Below are 16,592 nucleotides of genomic sequence, written 5' to 3'. Positions count from 1 at the left end.
TATGGCATCTTGCCACTGAAGAATTTTAATTCCTCTAAAATGAAAAGCTCTGGCTATTTGCTAAGGTTCATTGTGTTGCACAGACAGAAGTGAAAAAATCAACACAAAAACAAAGGCCAGGATGACTAAATTTCTGCCTTAATTGTGTTAGGCTGTTACTTACTAGCTGAACTGCTGCAGAGCTATGTACTCCAATTCCTTTAAAGCCATGCTTAGAGCGCAGTATGCATGTCATTAGGCAATTGTATACTGCTCTGGGCTGCTTATCATACCCGTGATATCAGAGCAGGAAGAAGCACTTCCTGCACTGCCTACAGGCTAAGCTTATAATATCCTGTTAAGATGCGAGACAAATGCTGAACCATCACTGGAAGGCAGCCACAGATTGAAGCTGGATACAGATGACAGTGGAAGAGTTAGTGTTCTAACTTCAACTGCAGTGCCAAGAGAGCACATTACCTTCAGTTTTCTTTGACTGATACAGAAGAGGAAAAGATGAAAATTATCCCTTTAAAATGTACTTATCCAGAGAATAAGTTTGGTCAAGTCCTGATCTCAATTCTTGGTAATCTTGCCACGTTGTAATTTCTTGTTTTATAAGCAGCTAATATGAGAAAACGTGCAGAGCCATTGTCCCGTTTAGCAAAATAAATGCTGTCTGAGTCTGAACAGTTCTCAGCTGTACAGGTCTGGCTACGTTTCAGTGAAACACATGGCAGAGCAGCTTCCAACCTAGCACAAAGTTTGGGTGAACTTGCCTAGGCAGAGTTTCCTGCTAATGCCGTCAAGTCTGAACTAGCTTATTTCAAGCTACTTGTGGTATTTCTACACATTATACATTGTAGACATATGGAATTCTTGGAGCTAGAATTATAAAGCCAGATTCAGCACTGTTCTTCTATAGTTACTTAACCAGTGCAGAATAAATAAGGCAGCCATTTTGATTTGTTGCTATTTTCCGTCAGCCTTCCATAATGAAAAAACTTGCACAGTGATGATAAGTTATGTCTTGGTTTCTTTCAGTTGTTTGGAAACCACAAACAGTTAGCCAAACAGTTAGCCAAAATTCAGAGGTGCAGGTTTATTTCCATTTGAATCAAATATCGATGTCATAAGGAATGTATATTTTTTTGAGGAATTTTGTTTATTCACAAAAATTCATCTAAAAGTCTGTGAATGGAAACAATAGTTAACCATTTTTTGATCAGGAACAACATCAAATGTGCTTCCCCATGTTTTCTCATGCTTTTATCAATACTTTCCCAAGCTTTCTGCTGACTTTCATAGCCTATTTTATATACATTCTGCTATAAAGTATCCTAACATTTTCTACAACCCACACAACACTGTCTTCAGTAGACTTTCCACTGTGTGCAACTGTCTACCATGGGGAAGGTAATATTTTTTTTCTTTTTGCCTCTTAGTATATCCACTTACTTTGATTAGGTTTGCTATAATCTTTGCATCAGATTCACCTAATGGCAGCTATTAGCATCTTCCTAATTTATTTCATTACCGTAATGAAATACATGAGTATATTATAGCATAGAGACTAAAGAAAAACATATCCACTGTACCATTTCACTGAAGAACAGAAAACCAATTACTTCATATTTTTGCACACGGGCTATTTACTTCTCTGCAGAAAGGTTCTTATGTCTATGAACCAGTAGAAATCTCAGTAAACCCTTCAAAATTTAACCAGATTTTCAAAAATGCTGAAAGATAAGTGTTTTATCTGACCAACACCAGCAACTCCTTACATTTTTCAGAGTTCGGCAACCACAACTAACACTTACGATATGTCATCATTTATTCAAAATAAATCACTGCCAGATGTATGGAATACTTTTGAAAACCCCACTTAGCTGTGTGCATTGAGCTACTTTGCACATCCTAGCCATCCTAAGCAGCATGCTGTGCAATGGCTGTCTGTACTGGTGAGAACTTCATGCACAAATCACAACCAGTCAGAAACTTGATTTCTCCCAAGTTGAGGATGTTGATTATCCTACCTAATTCTTACTTCTCCTTCTACACCTCATATTTCCACAGAAACATACTGAACAGGTACAGAAATCCATAGCCTGGACTGGCTAGTAACAACAGTAACTTTTGTATGGACAATAAGTATATAGGGTGAGGATATAGCCCTGAGCACCAGCACACAATTGTCCATACAGTTAAATTGTTGGTATGGTCACTTGCATGCTTTCATCCCAGGCCAACAGCAATCTCTCAAACATCACAAGCAAGTTAAGGCAGCTCAGAGACTGTGCCTAGTAGGGAAATTTGGAAGTGCCCATATTTGAATGGCAAGACAAAAATGTCATGATATGTTTCTTTTTCTTGATACAAACCAAGCTTTTGAAGTTAGAAGCACAGGAGGATTTTTGCTCACTTTCAGGAGTCACATTGTGGTATTGCATATAGTCTCTGGCCCTTTTCATGAGGAAACCATGAAGCCAGTGTCCTTAAACACCACTAAATTCACAGGTGTTTGAATTGTAATTTTGTGTGGTTGCGCATTAGAGGCTCTATTCAGACTATCGCCATTACTAAGAAGGGACTTTGGGTTGGATCTCTGAAGGACACAAAAGGAGCTGTTTCACTTTTCTTTGGTCAGAGCCAGGTGAACTCTAGTCCTTGCTGCTTTTTCCTGTATGAGGGAAAAATAAATGACTGCTCTTCAGTGGGTTTTTCTGACACTTTCTTCTAATTACTGACATCCTATTGACAGATTCAAGTCACTCAGCTTTTCTGATTTCATATTTGCACAGTCAACAAGCTCTCCTGTTCTTAGCCTCTTTCTGTCCCTTGAATTTTTAGGATTTGTAACAGGTTCAATCACTCATTTAAAACACTGAAGTATGTAATTGAAAACACTTCAATGTCTGTTAAAAGGTCTATGTCTAGCATCATTCTGCTTAGGCCCCGTTGATCATAGCAATGCACATTTGACAAGGTAAGGGCTGAGGACCATTTCTGCTATCTACAGAGCTTCATGTGCTCAGAAGTCACATGAAATCCTCTGTTGTTTAATCTCACCTCTAAAGTAGTCCTATGACTGGCTTGATTTCTTAAATATAGTAGATACTGTGGGTTAAAGATGTTGTATCTTCATAGGCCTGTTAGGATAAATTAATTCCACTACCACACTGTTTCCTGAACTTAACCACACTAGAATTATCAGTACTTTCTTTGCTCTCAAATATTATGTGCCGGGTAGTGGGCCAACATGGGAAATCTGAATAGTCATGCATGATGGATTGCTCCTGAATACCCAAGACATTTCAGTAAAATTAACATCACAAGTGCTGTGCTCATTTCTTCTGTTTCTAAAGTCTTCCTCATTACAGCAGCAGATACTAACGAGTGATAAATAACTCCAAGGTCTTCTACCGCAGAACAGCACTTCTCCTGTCAACTGTTTTGGAAACAAGTGGAAATATCATTAATATGATCCATTCTTGACTCTAGAAATGGGATGAGGCATCTGGATGCAGTTGCCTAATATCATTAACATCACGTGTCATCTTGACCAGATCATAAAGACCTAATATAAGACAAAGCTATTTTTTTTATACACTTTTGACAGTGCAGTTCCAAATCACTTTCTTATTGGCAATGGAAGGAGCCAAGTCCTCCTCTGCTGCTGGGCTGAAAAGCTAGATTATTTTCTGTCACTAGATTCATCCTTCCAGACCAAGATACAGATATATTAGTAGGACAGGTATGGGAAAGCTTGTATTGAAGTTCCCCCTACCTATATCATTCACTGCTTAAATACGGAGCTTCCTCCTTTTTAGTATTACTATTATGGCACTGCCTAAAAGATCCATCATGCTAAATGATCCACTATGCCAGGCTCCATACATATATGAGTCTCCTGAAGGGGTGAAAAATAAATTACTACTTACTGTCCATACAAGTTTGACACAGAAGAGGTTGGACAGGGAACAGAGGCACACTGGTCTAAACTGACTCATTCAGGACTGACCAGCATGTCAGTAGCACATCCCGGAGCAGAATCCAGATTTCCCACATTCCTAGCTTGCAAGGGTATTTCTGATCTTTGCCATGTATGGATTGCAGAGCCTCATTACCTTGCTGTAATGCAAAGTAGCAATCATAAAACACCCAGCAGAACAGCACATGCTGCAGGGTAGCCAGTAATACCTTTGAAGATTAGAAAATTCTCTATTGCTGCAACAAGTGCCAGCATCAGGTACAGTTGTGTGGAAGGTGGAGTTTCTGCAAATTTAACAAGGAACAACCTGTAATTTTGTCTGCCCTGAATGTTTGTTTTTCAGCCTATGCTAATGACCAGAGGCTACCTGATAGCAACTGCAATTTCTAGTGTAGACACTTTTGAATGCATTGGAAATGTTTCTGTAGCGTCCATGCTACTGTTTTGTATTTTGCTGTGCTCTTTTAATCTGTATCTGTTCATTTTATCTTGTTTTATGGCTGGATCATACATTCTTTGTGGAAGAGTTTGTATTTCTGTTCTGTTTGTACAATACTTAGCACAAAAAGGATCTGGGAATAATAATTACCATTATTGTGGTAAAAATAACAGCTTTTTTCCATTATAGCCAGGAAATTGCCTGGTGTTGCTCACAAAACCATCTTTTTGTTGTTCTTTTTCCTTTCCTCTCATTTTCCTTACATAGTCACACATTTTAGTTGCTTATAAAAGAGCTTAGGTTCTCTCACCTAATTTTTCCAGGAATTATCTCAATCTGTGAGATGAGGACAATCTGTGAGATGAAGACACATGTTTTCAGAGTGCTCCTTAATCCCTGGTGCACATTTGGGATGTGTCAAAAGCCATGTGAGCTATCACCATTGCAGAAAAATGTTGAATGGTTCTCCAATATAAAGTTGTTTTGTTGATTATCACTCCTCCTGAGGAAGAAGGGGAGGAAAGAAATAAGACAGTTTCTGTGAAATGTCAGCTGTCCTAAACAGTCCAGTGCAGCTATACATATATATATATATTTAACCAAAATCTCTTGATAACTAAAAAGGAATATATTTAATTTGAAAACAAAACCTTCTATGGAATTGGTAACAAATATTTCAATTAGCCCACACTGTCATGGCACCCCCTTGGTGCTGGACCATTTGAGCAGCAGACCCACACTCCTTTACACCAGTGTTAGTTCCAAAACTAAGTGTCTTACTTTCAGACTGATGTATTTTAGTGTCAAAAAAATATAAGTCAACATTTACTGTGGCAACCTGCTGTCATTATCCAACCAGCAATATTAGATTGTTACATATACCTACCACATGCAATAATAGCTATTATAATGCAAGATGATGACATTTGTTGTAATGACATCAGACCCTTGTGCTCCTGAGGGCTAATGAAACATTGCATAAAAACTTCTTTACATTGGCACATGTTCCTCATGATTGAAAACCTCTCCCGGGTCACATGCTGGTGAATGACTACCCAAAGTAGCTCTTGTCAGGGTGCTGAGACAGCTGGCTGCTCTGCAAGAGGAGAACCGTGAGCTGCAGGGGATCCCCATAGGGCTGGCAGTGCAGGGTCCTCACCATCTAGAGCCTGTCCCACAACCCCCAGCCAGGGAGCTGATCTGGGGGGTGCCCAGGGGCAGTCCCTAATCCAGAGCATCAGGCAAGTTCATGGCAACAGGCTGGAAAGTCAAGACCAGAGGTCTGGGCCAGTGTCCGGATCAGCAGGGTGCATCGCCAGGTGCAGGTATGGCTGCAGCAAAGCTCAAGCTATTAAAGGTGTGAGCCTCAGCTTGAAAGCAGCTCCCAAAAGTAGTGTGAGGAACCCTCACTGAGGCTTCTCAGCAGAGATGTTCGGGGCAGCCTCTGCTGAGGCTCCTTACCTTTCTTTCAAGGCTACCAGCTACATCAACTCTGGGCTGGCCTTGAGCCCAGGCACCCAAAGCCCCAGGGCTCTGACAGCTCTCTCAAGTAGCTTTTCAGCATTTTTATGCCATGTCAGCTCTGCCTCCTTTCAAGGCTCTGCTTAGTCATATTTTGTTCCTTTGTGTGCTGTTAAGTCTGTTTACATTTTTATTATACCTCTTTAACATTTGAGGATGTGGTATGTGGTGCTTGAATTCAACTACAGCAAGTTCCCCAGCCTGAAGATGTGATCCCCTGATATTTTCCTGATTGAGTATATTTCAGTGAAGAGCCTTGGGAGACATGTTCAGTAGGTCTTATTGCTCACTAGTTTGAACTTCCCCTACTGAACTTATTTTTACCCTGAATTCTTTCTGAACTCTTCTGCAACTTCAGAGGCTAGCATATAAAACAGGACAGAGAGCCTTCTCTGTCCCCTAGACAAACTGGCACAACTGACATCCAGACAGCTAAACTCCCTTATCCTGCAGGACAAGGTGTCACCACCACAAGTGACTGTCCTGTGCAAGCCCCAAACCACAGCTGGGAATCATTTCCCTAGACCAAAGCTGCACTAGTGACTCTTACCAGCATGGAAGAGTTGTGTGCCATGGTTCAGGGCCAGTCTCATTCCTGCTTGGTTTGCTAGTGAAGATGTAGTAAAACATTTCAAGAGTGGGCAGACTGAGCTGTAAACAGGTTTTCTTTCTCTCATGGATTGCAGGATTCATCTAGGTTTGACAAAAAGGTTGGAGAATGGGAAAAACAACAAAAGAAGAAATGGGAGTGAGGCTTGCAGCCAGCTATATGGAAGGTAGATTTTCATGGATGAAATGTCAGGTGACATCCAAATTATAGCAAAGAGCTGACATTTTGGGATGCTTTTGTTATGACAATTTCTTTATCTTGATTGCTGCCATGTCTGATTTTTGAAAGACTTCTAACATCTAATTTCTAAAGCTTTATGCATAAGAAATAACTAGTCTGTTTAATCTCCACAGGACAGAGACTATTTCTTCCTTTGTGCATGCATAATAATTAGACCCAGCATAATTTAGAGCCTCTAGATGTTGCATGGGATATTGAGCATTCAAAGCTATATGCATGACATTTTTCCTTTAGTTTTATTTGAAAATATTACTCTTATTCTTTTCATACTGCCCAACAAATGAGTATTATCTTCAAGTGGAATTGTCCCTTTCTACCTATTGCAAAGACTTACAGCTGTGTTTACACCTCTGAACATGTGGGCCTTACAATGGGAGTCCTGACCCAAGCTTATCTGCAAAGATGCAAGCCACTATAATAAATCATGACATCAAACTAGCTCATTAAGGGAAACTCTGGCAGTTATCAATTACACTGTTGAATGAAAGCATTTGTCACAGCTAATATACAGCCAGGCATCCATGAAGAGACAATGAAGCACTAGCTAATTACCTACCAAATCTTTCCATTTACTTGACTGAGTTTGGCAAGTAGATACAGCATGTGAAACCACCATTCTGCAGGGACTTAATGCTTGCACTTAGAGGCATTAGCTCTTCCTGACAGGAAATTGCTTTTCTCCCTTAATGTTTCCACAAAGAGCTAGTAAGACGCAGGAAATAATTCTGTGCATTTGGCATCTGACATTCATAAAACTTCAGCAGTCCCTGTAAGCAGCTAGGACTAGACGTAAAGGTTGGCATGCACAGTAAAGCCTTCGATTCCAAGCAGCCATAGCAGCACCCCTTGGCACTCCTGACATGCAACACTTATTAGATAAAGGATTTTCCAGGAGAGAAGCTGACAACCACACTTTGGGTGGATTGAAAAAGACATCTGTGAAAGAGGAAGAGACATTTGCAATACACTTGCTTTTGGCCTTAGGAATCAAATTCATGTTTCAAGAGTGAAAAGTTTCTGCCTGAATTCATGACATCAAGTAATCATTCAATGCTCTACAAGTAATTAGAACTGTGAAATTCAAATTGATGTTCCTCAGCTTACTTATGTTAAATATGCTAAGGGAAGCCTTTTTTCAGTAGAAAGAGGCATCTTGCCTCCTGAAGCTCCTTAACTGCCTGTTTTTCCATTACACTGCATCAGGGAAAGAAATCCCCCAGTCTTCTGCCCAAGATAAGCACAAGATGAGCATATAAGCTCCCTATATCTAACAGATGTCTATACTTTTTAAGCTGATCTGGGGAGCACTTTTGTTAATCTAAAATATTTGGCTAAGGAAGAACACCACTACATGAAGGAGTGCTCTGCTGGGAGAACCCCAGAAACCATGAATGGCCTAGACTGCTGATGATGTAAACTATCTCTTCCTGTTCCGACTGCTTCAGTCTGACATCAGCCTTGCTCCTCAGCACTAGTAGCTAGCAGAGATGGACACAAACTGCTAAAGTTTCACAACAGTCACAGCTGTGGGAAAGCAGAGCATCTCATTTCTGATAATAATTAACTTGTAGTTATTTGCTTTTGCTATTAACCCTGGCAAAATAATCTTAACACGTAATTCCTAGAACAGGATAACTCATTCAAGCCCAGTATTCCCTAGGAAAGCGTAGGAGTGTACAGCTGGCCAGTGAGCAACCTGCCACTAACAGAAAGAGCACCACACACCTCAAGCCTTCAAATGTTTCAACTCTTTACTCCTGGTGTGACCCAGATGCCTTACAGCAGAGAGTATGCTTGTCTACAAACAGTAAAGAAACTTTTAATTCTAAGACACACAATCCCTCCAAAATACCATTTGGGGAATTCTTTATGCATTGTGGGAGGAGGCTACAAGCCCAGTTAAGATTTATACATATATATAAATTGCCTTTAACAGGAGACAATGTCTAAACAATGCAGGAAAACACACATACACCCTTCAGAAGTAAAACCATAATGTCGAGCCACAGAAAGCTCTACTGTATTTCAAGTAACTTCTGGTTTATGTAAACTACCAACATGCCTAAGGAAGAATGGAAAACTAAAGTAATTTCACTACAGTTCAATTTGGTGGACCCTTGGATAACACATTATATATCCCAGACTTACATCTTTATCAACATGCTTTTAAAAAGTCTATTGAAATTATTAACAACTTCCTTTGGTTTTTTTGAGCTTAGTGCAGGGTTCTTTCTTATTTTGCCTGTTATTTGAAATATTAACTAATGTTCATTAAAATTAATACTGAAATACTAACGTAACTATACAATATAGTATAATCAATATAACATTAAAAACAGTAAAATAAAAATACTGTTCTACTACAAAAATTGTAAGCTTTTCAAATATCCTTTTGGTTAGATATTTCTAAAACATAAGAGATTCAATCGTTACTACTTGCATTCATGCAATTGTTACTCATTCTCAAATTTGATTTTGCCCCTACATTTCTAGAAGTATACACAAAAATTCAGGAGTTTAAAATCTCATTTCCAAATTCCAATCTAATTATTTAGAAATTACTGCTGAAAATTCAGTTTATTTTTGGAAAAAGTTGTCACACATCTTTTCCCAAAAGGATTAAAAAGTTAGTCACTACATTCTTTATAAACTGCATGATTTGATCACTTCTTCGAACAAGTAATTTCTTTTATACCCTCTATTACTGTCTGTTAAGATTTAACTTTCTCCTTAAGGCAGGCTGAAACCTGTTCTTTGTGGTTACAAACAGACCTTGCATAAGCCTTCAGCATCATTTGATGTGGACAGCAAACATCCAAGATCCCAGCAGCAGCAGCCAGATTGGTGCAGCTTGGTGTTACACAAGGTCAGTTCACAACTCTGACTCATCTTGCTGAACTACTGCAGACTCACCACCCAGTTCTCTTCAACCAGACTTGTTATCTCAGAGGATATAGGTAATACTTGAGCACTCTTTTACACATTCACAGCTCAGAAATCCTGTGTCCCTAGGAGGTGGACTACATTTCCTTACCTGTTACTGCTTACACACTCAAAGCTTGCAAATATATATATGTAGGCTAAAGACCACAGATTCATAGAGACAAGACAGATAGAAGGTAAACACTTCAAGCAGCTTGGCAATATATTAGCATCAAGTAACACTCCAGTGAAAAGCAATACTAAGTTTGTCATTGCTTTGGACAGACTTCTCAGCAGATACTTGGCCTGTGCAAGCTCCATGTTACCTCTGCTGTCTGAGGCAGCTTCCCAGACAGTTCAGTTTTTTCAGCAAAATCCTGTACCCAGAATGCAAAGCCATGCCCAGACTGGCAGGGGCTGCCTTCCTGCAACAGGCTTGCCTTTACCAAAGGACTACCCAATTTTCTTTTTGGCAAGAGCTTAGCTATACAATCAAAAAAATTAATGAATTCCAACTTGGACTTCAAATTTGCTGAGCTGATGGAGGGCTTGGTGTGGGTTCGTAAGTGGTGAGGTGTTTCTGGATACAATACAAGTACAGTTCAAGGAAAACAATGAAACATGGATTTTGTGCAAGTGGCTTATAAAACCCAGGAGCCTGTTACCACAAAGGCTGCAGTTCACCTCTCAATCCTATTAAGATAATTGCACTCTCAGGAACAGCACAGGAGCAACCTAGGATAAAAGGCTCAGGTGCAGAAGGCTCAGTGGTTTTGGCTGCAGAAGAGAGGGATCAGGCTGGACTGAAAGCTATTCATACAAGTTCAGACATATGTTTCTACTTGTACAATGCAAGACTGAGCATCTCTGGCTTCCATTCAGCATATCCCATGGCAATTGACTGATGAAAGTAGTGACAGGGATGACAAGAGTAGTACAAAGAAACCGGGAAGGACAAAAGAAAGCTAAACAGGTAGAACACATCTACCTTCAGAAATATGTGACCTTAAGTACTCTGCTGTGCCTTCAGAGGAGTAACTACAAAGGATAATTTTAGCTGAAAAAAATCTTGTAACTTTCTATAGATAGAATTTTCAGAAGCTTTAATTGTAGGTTTAATCTTGGGAGGAGAATTAGTCCTATGCTGAACACTGGAAAGTTCTAAAAGTAACTTTGAATTATCTTTCAAGCTGACAAATTTAACACAATTTATAATGGGAGGCCAAAACCTGCTGTGTCCTAAGTCAAAATGCCTTGATGCAGTTAGGGAGGCAATTAAGTAAAAATTGCAGAATTAATTTTTGCATATAAACTCACTGGATGGCCCACTGACCCATGAGCATGCCTTCAGCAGAAAGCAGCAGACTGCTGAAGATGGAGATACCCCAATTTATGACTAAAATATGATCAGAATTTTTAAGCAAATTGCTTAATCTCTTCAGCACAAAGCTGCACTTCATGCCCTGTATCTTTAAAGTGGATATAACATTAATTTGCCACATGTAGCTGTTATAAATCTGAATTCATTATTATCAGTAAAGAAAGACATTTAAAAAATGAGGGTACTTTGCATGCTTGTAATGGGTTGAATAGGACTTTCAAAGCTTCAGAATTACAAAGTCTATTCCTGCAAAAGTTTATGCACATACAGAGCTTGAAGCACGTAAGTAATGCTGATCTCTTTGACAGTAGCTACACAAGTTTTGAGGTCAGTGTTGTATCGCATATATAGTATAGGACTCATCCATTAGAAATACATTCTAATGTATTAAATAAGCCCATATCTGCTAACTTGCAAACTCATTTTAATTGTTAGATATTCACACACCATGTTGTCTTAACATGCACTGTAGACTATCACTATTAGCTGCCACTAAAATAAATATAGTAAGGAAAATATAACCTTATAAAAATAACTTGCTTGACTTTTGTGTAAGCATAGGAAAGCTTGACTATTAGTGACTAATTCAAAAGACATACTTCACAACGTTAAGTCAGCTGGTTATTTACAACAAACTTGAATTTTTGTATTGTTTTAGGTTTCTGCTGTATAGAACACACATCCTAAGTTAAAAAGATGCATCCAGCCTATCCATGTTGTTGATAAATATGCATATTTTACATCAGGACACAAAGTGCATTATTATATAAGAAAGCACAGGGATCTATCATCAGGGCACTGTGCAGGCAGGAAGCTCCCTGGGGGCCAGGGAACTGCGGGGAGACTCCTAGGTTGGCAGGGCCCTTGGGGGCCACAGCTCAGCACTACAGAACCTAAGTAAGGGAATAGGGTAAATCAGAGCCTAGGTCAAAAGGTGCCTCCATGGTCACAAGGCAGGTCCATGGCCAAGCTGAGAAGTCAGCCTGCAGGTCAGGGTCCAGATCAACAGCATCTCTAGCCAAACAGAGACACAGCTGTAGCAGAACCAAAGACCAACACTCCTTCACTGTAGCTCAGGCAGGGTCTCAGGGCTGAGATGAAATAGAGTCCTCAGCCAGTGAGCGTGTGGAGGCCCCAGGTGAAGCTGGTCAGGGCCATTAAGGCCTATTAGTGCCCCCAGGGCCCTAACACCCATTACCCCTTTGCCAGATAGAGAATTTATTATTTTGTGTGTGATTGAGTTCAGTGAGAGCATACATGATAGGATAGGGCTCCTGATACCCATTATAGTGATAACACAGTGTTAAGTGTCAGTGAAGAAGACCTTTAGGAGCAATATGTAAAGATAGAACACAATCCCCCCTCTCCATCAAGAGGTTGGCTAGATAGAGGGGTTTGTTGTTTTAAAATGCACCATGGGATCTTTAAAAAACAAAATCAATTAGCATTTCAGATTTTTAACTGATCCTAAGGGTACTTAATCAATAGCCCCTTTAAGAAAACAGAGTTTATCCCTCTGTCTTCTGATCAAGAGCTGTGATCTATTAGGAGGTGCGCTTGGCTAGGGAGGCCTACAAGAAGAAAAATAACCAAGGATTTTGTCCGTGGGCCTGTTTTGGTAGAAGCTAGAGAAAGTTGAAGGTAAGGCTAGGAACTGAAGAGGGGCAGGAATACCATTTCGTTATACAAAAGGCCTGGATGGGGCAGCAGAAGGTTTGCTTAATTGCTTTTTTTAAGCAGGGTTGCTGCAATTTTAGGGTGAGTGTTTAGGGCTCAGCAGAGGGGCTGAACTGCTGGAGGCTCTGGAGAAACTGCTGCAGAGTTGTCTACCAGCTGGTGACACAACAAGTGTCAAGTATTTCCATGTATCCCTAACATGATAGTGGTGTTGGGGTCGAGCAGTAATCTATGGGGGAGAAATGCCTGATCCTTAGCTAGTACAGCATGATGCGAGGTAAGTGAGACCATGAGCTCCTCTGGCAGCTGAGAGATTCCTTCCTCCTGTGTCGGGTGTCATATTTTGGCAATGTCAGGAACAACTTGGAGGCTAACAGTACAGGACAGTCTTCTGCTGCTCTTCCCCTTCGTAAGCCCATGGGATAAATAACTCTAAAGTTATTTATCTAAACTCTAACCCATTTACAGGACCAATGTGTGACTGCAAACCTTCCTTCGCTCTGAGAAACAGAACTATCAGATTTAACGATGGAAGAGGTGCTTAAGTCCTGTGATTGCATGTCCATGCTTTCCATTGCTTTGTAAAAAACTAGGTATTTTACTAGCAAAATGCTGCATTGGCTTCAAATTTCTCTCGTGTCCAATTCAGCACAGGGGCCTTCCATAGAAAATGCTCTTGTCTATACCCTTGTACTGGGAAATCTGTATATGGTTGTAAATAGCGTTCAGCAGGTGTCTGATTGTTAGTTTATTGGTGTCAGAAGTTGACATGAAACTGAAATTGGAAACACAGTGTAAATGTATGCTATTTTGGAGAATGATCATGCAGCATTTGAAAACTTTTCTTTCTTATTAAGCTGCAGCAAAAAGCCCAGCTCTCAAATGATGTCAACTCAAGTCTTTAGTCCTCTGTCCCCTTCTCTCCTTCCCACCACCGCCTTTGAGGCCTGCTAAGTTTCAAATAGGACTTCAGAGATAAGAAAAGGCTGCATAAGCCTTACAGTATTTTTAGGAACTGAGGAGAGCATAAAGTAATATTATAAACAAAAGAATGTTAAGCAAATTGTTTGCAGAAGAACTGGGCAGGCCATTGTATTGCTCTCCATCTGTGGCTTAGCAAATCCTTAATTTATGAGCTGAGGAAGGTTTGGCCGTTGTTGGTATCTGCTGGGGACAACCAGCGGCAGCGGCGGGGCTTGGGGTCCAATCTCTGCAGCACAAGCTGGCTTATTCCCTGAGATGACCCTTTCCTGATTTACATGACACCTCACTAGCAGTGCTAATGCTCAGGGAGAGGTGACCCGGCTCTTGGTAGACACTTCAGGGGATGCCTTAGGTCGGGTTTTGTTCCCATAGCACTGTACACATATGGTTACAGCTGGTGGGGGACAGGCGAGCAAGAAGGAAGCAGCAGCTCAGGAGATTTGATGTCAGTGGGGCAGGCAGGAGAGCTCTGCCTGCAGTAGCAAGAGTCTGGGGACAAATCTGTGGGACACAGCGAGAGGAAAGGATGGGGAAGAAGGTGTCCAGAGCACCTGATTGGAAACAAAAGATCTTTAGATGAGAGGGATGCAGGACTGTGTGGGCTGCCCTGGATGATGGTCGAGAGTGTGGCTCTGCTCTCCTCACAGAGCCTGCCTGCAGGTGGATTTTCTTATCTTTCTGCTTGGCCTTGTGGAGTTACAGACCACCTGAAACACTGTTTTGCATTTTCTGCTTGGACATGCTTGGTTCTTCCTAGAGGAAAAGGTATTTTTCACCAACGTGGCACGTGAAAAGCAATACTTGTGGGTGGGAGCATGGGTTTATCCCGGGTGAGAGGGCTTCTGCTGATGCCTTCAGAAGACCAACCCATTGATGGTACCGCTCTGTTTTACCTTACTCTGTTTATAGCTTCCAGAGGAAGTTTTTCCTCCCTAGCCCCTAGAGCTGAAGGTGTGTTTGTGCAGCAAGGAGTCAGGTCTCCAGCAGGTTTGCGTCGCTAAAGGCCCGCCTAAGTATTTTAGGTTTATATCCAATTCCCGCCACGAAAACCCCGCTACCGGACAACGAGGCGCCCGTCGCGGGAAAGGGGGCGTCCCCGCCGGCTCCTGGCACCGCCCCCGCCCCGCCCCAAGGGCGGGGCGGGGGCGGTGCCAGGAGCCGGCGGGGACGCCCCCGTGGCCGCTGTTGCAGGAAGCGGCGGAGCGCAGCCGGGCAGCGCCTGTGGGAACGATCGCGGCGTCCCGGGGGGCTGCGGTCGACGCCCGGGAAACTTTCTGAGGGGGGAGCCGGGGGAGGGTCGAGCCCCTTGCCGAGCCGGAGGAAGCGGGGCGGGAGGGTTTCTCGTCGTTGCCACCGGGCGGCCCCCGGCTCCGCCCGCCGCTGCCGGGAGAGCCGTGCGGGCGGCGGGGGCGGCAGCGCCGGGTGCCGCGGCCGCCTCCGCGGGGCGGCCTGACATGAGATCATCGCCGGCGGCAGCGGCAGCATGGCCTCTGCCAGGAGCGGCGGCCGCGCCGGGCCGAGGGACGAGGAGGCCAACGGCGACCTGGACCGCTCCCTGCAGCAGATGCTGCGGGCGATAGCGGAGGAGAGGAGCCGCGCCGGCCTCCGCCAGGAGATCAGCGGCCTCGGTGAGTCGGCGGCCGGGGCCTCCCCGCCGGGCTGGGCGGGAGGGGGAGCGGAGGGGCGGGCGCGGCGCCCCGGGGCCGGGCGGCCCTCGGCGGGAGCGGGAACCCTCCGCTCCTCCACGGCTGCAGGCTGGGTCAGGCTCCCGGTTCGCCGTGTGCAGCCGGCGGCGGTGGCCTGGAAACCTGTTGTGGGCTGCCGGGCTGTGCTGCTCTCACGGGGCTGGGCCCTTTTTCCTTCCGAAGTCCTCGAGAACCGGAGAGAGAGCAGCTGTCTGCTCCATTGTCTGAAATGCCCTTGGAGAAAAATGGTCAGAAGGCACCACGCACAGAAGCAGATATATTTTTTTTTTAAGTATAAACTATGTATCGTGTGTTTTGGAATACGAACAGAACACATTTTTTGTTAGTCTTGCCAATGCATGCGATCGTATGGCTCTCAAATGATCTCTGTAGATTTTTTTTCTTCTTCTGAGTCAGACACCTCCCTTCCCTGAGTAAATGACTTCACGCTGCTTGCCATGGTCTAGTAGGCTAGTGGCTCTTGGTGGTCAGTTAATTTTTCAAATCGTGGAGTTTTTCTTCAGCTTTCTGGCTATCTTGTTTATTTACATCTCGATCGATGCAAATTTTATGACACGTCTTTATTTAGCTTTTGGCAAAGCCTACCCATTGCAAAATAAAAGTTTGAAGTTGAAATTCTGTTGCCTTTAGGCGACAGAGTGGTACAACAGCTCCTTTAATCAAAATCCTTTGCATCGGGAAACTCTCCTGGCTAGGCTAATGAACAGAAATAATTCATTCTTATGTGCAACAATAGGGATCATAGACAGAAGTTTTTGATGTGAGTAATGGTTTCTACTTTATTCAGAACTCTTGTATATCCTGGACTGGACCTGTGCTCTAAGGGGATGAATGCCCAGAAGTCTTTGCAGGGTCAGGGCTTTAAATTATAAACACTGATGTGCAATACTTCTCTTGTTTCTTCCATGTGGCCTTTATTAATGGCTCATCCTTCCTCAGCTCATTTATAAGGTCCTAAAAGTCTGTGTTTCTGAGTCTTCCTTAAAAACTCAGAATGAGTTTTTATTTGAGTTTTACTGGCTTCATGATGTGGATTGACATGGGAAGTCTCTGCGGTTCTTCATCTGACCTTTGTGCATCAGTTTGTCTGCCAGTGCTTACTGTGGTCTCCACAGGGAGGAATGGGCTATCCCTTCTTTATT

General features: G+C 42.6%; 1 protein-coding gene across 4 annotated transcripts in view; it reads left to right on the top strand.

The window, feature by feature from the left end:
• The first annotated feature begins 14,931 nt into the window (after positions 1-14,931).
• The window catches only part of KIAA0930 (KIAA0930 ortholog), a 75,358-nt gene continuing 73,697 nt past the window's right edge, over positions 14,932-16,592 (top strand). For 2 of the 4 annotated variants that reach the window (XM_072876251.1, XM_072876241.1), the window contains exon 1: positions 14,932-15,372. In XM_072876251.1, the coding sequence (XP_072732352.1) occupies positions 15,228-15,372 (145 nt within the window). In that variant the 5' untranslated portion in view covers positions 14,932-15,227. The remainder of the gene's footprint in view (positions 15,373-16,592) is intronic. The other 2 variants (XM_072876231.1, XM_072876223.1) reach the window with 2 other exon arrangements.

This window comes from Ciconia boyciana, chromosome 1 (assembly GCF_034638445.1).
Source record: "Ciconia boyciana chromosome 1, ASM3463844v1, whole genome shotgun sequence".
Classification (NCBI taxonomy): domain Eukaryota; kingdom Metazoa; phylum Chordata; class Aves; order Ciconiiformes; family Ciconiidae; genus Ciconia; species Ciconia boyciana.
Note: the sequence above shows the minus strand (reverse complement) of the source record. Positions and strands in the feature narration are given on the sequence as shown.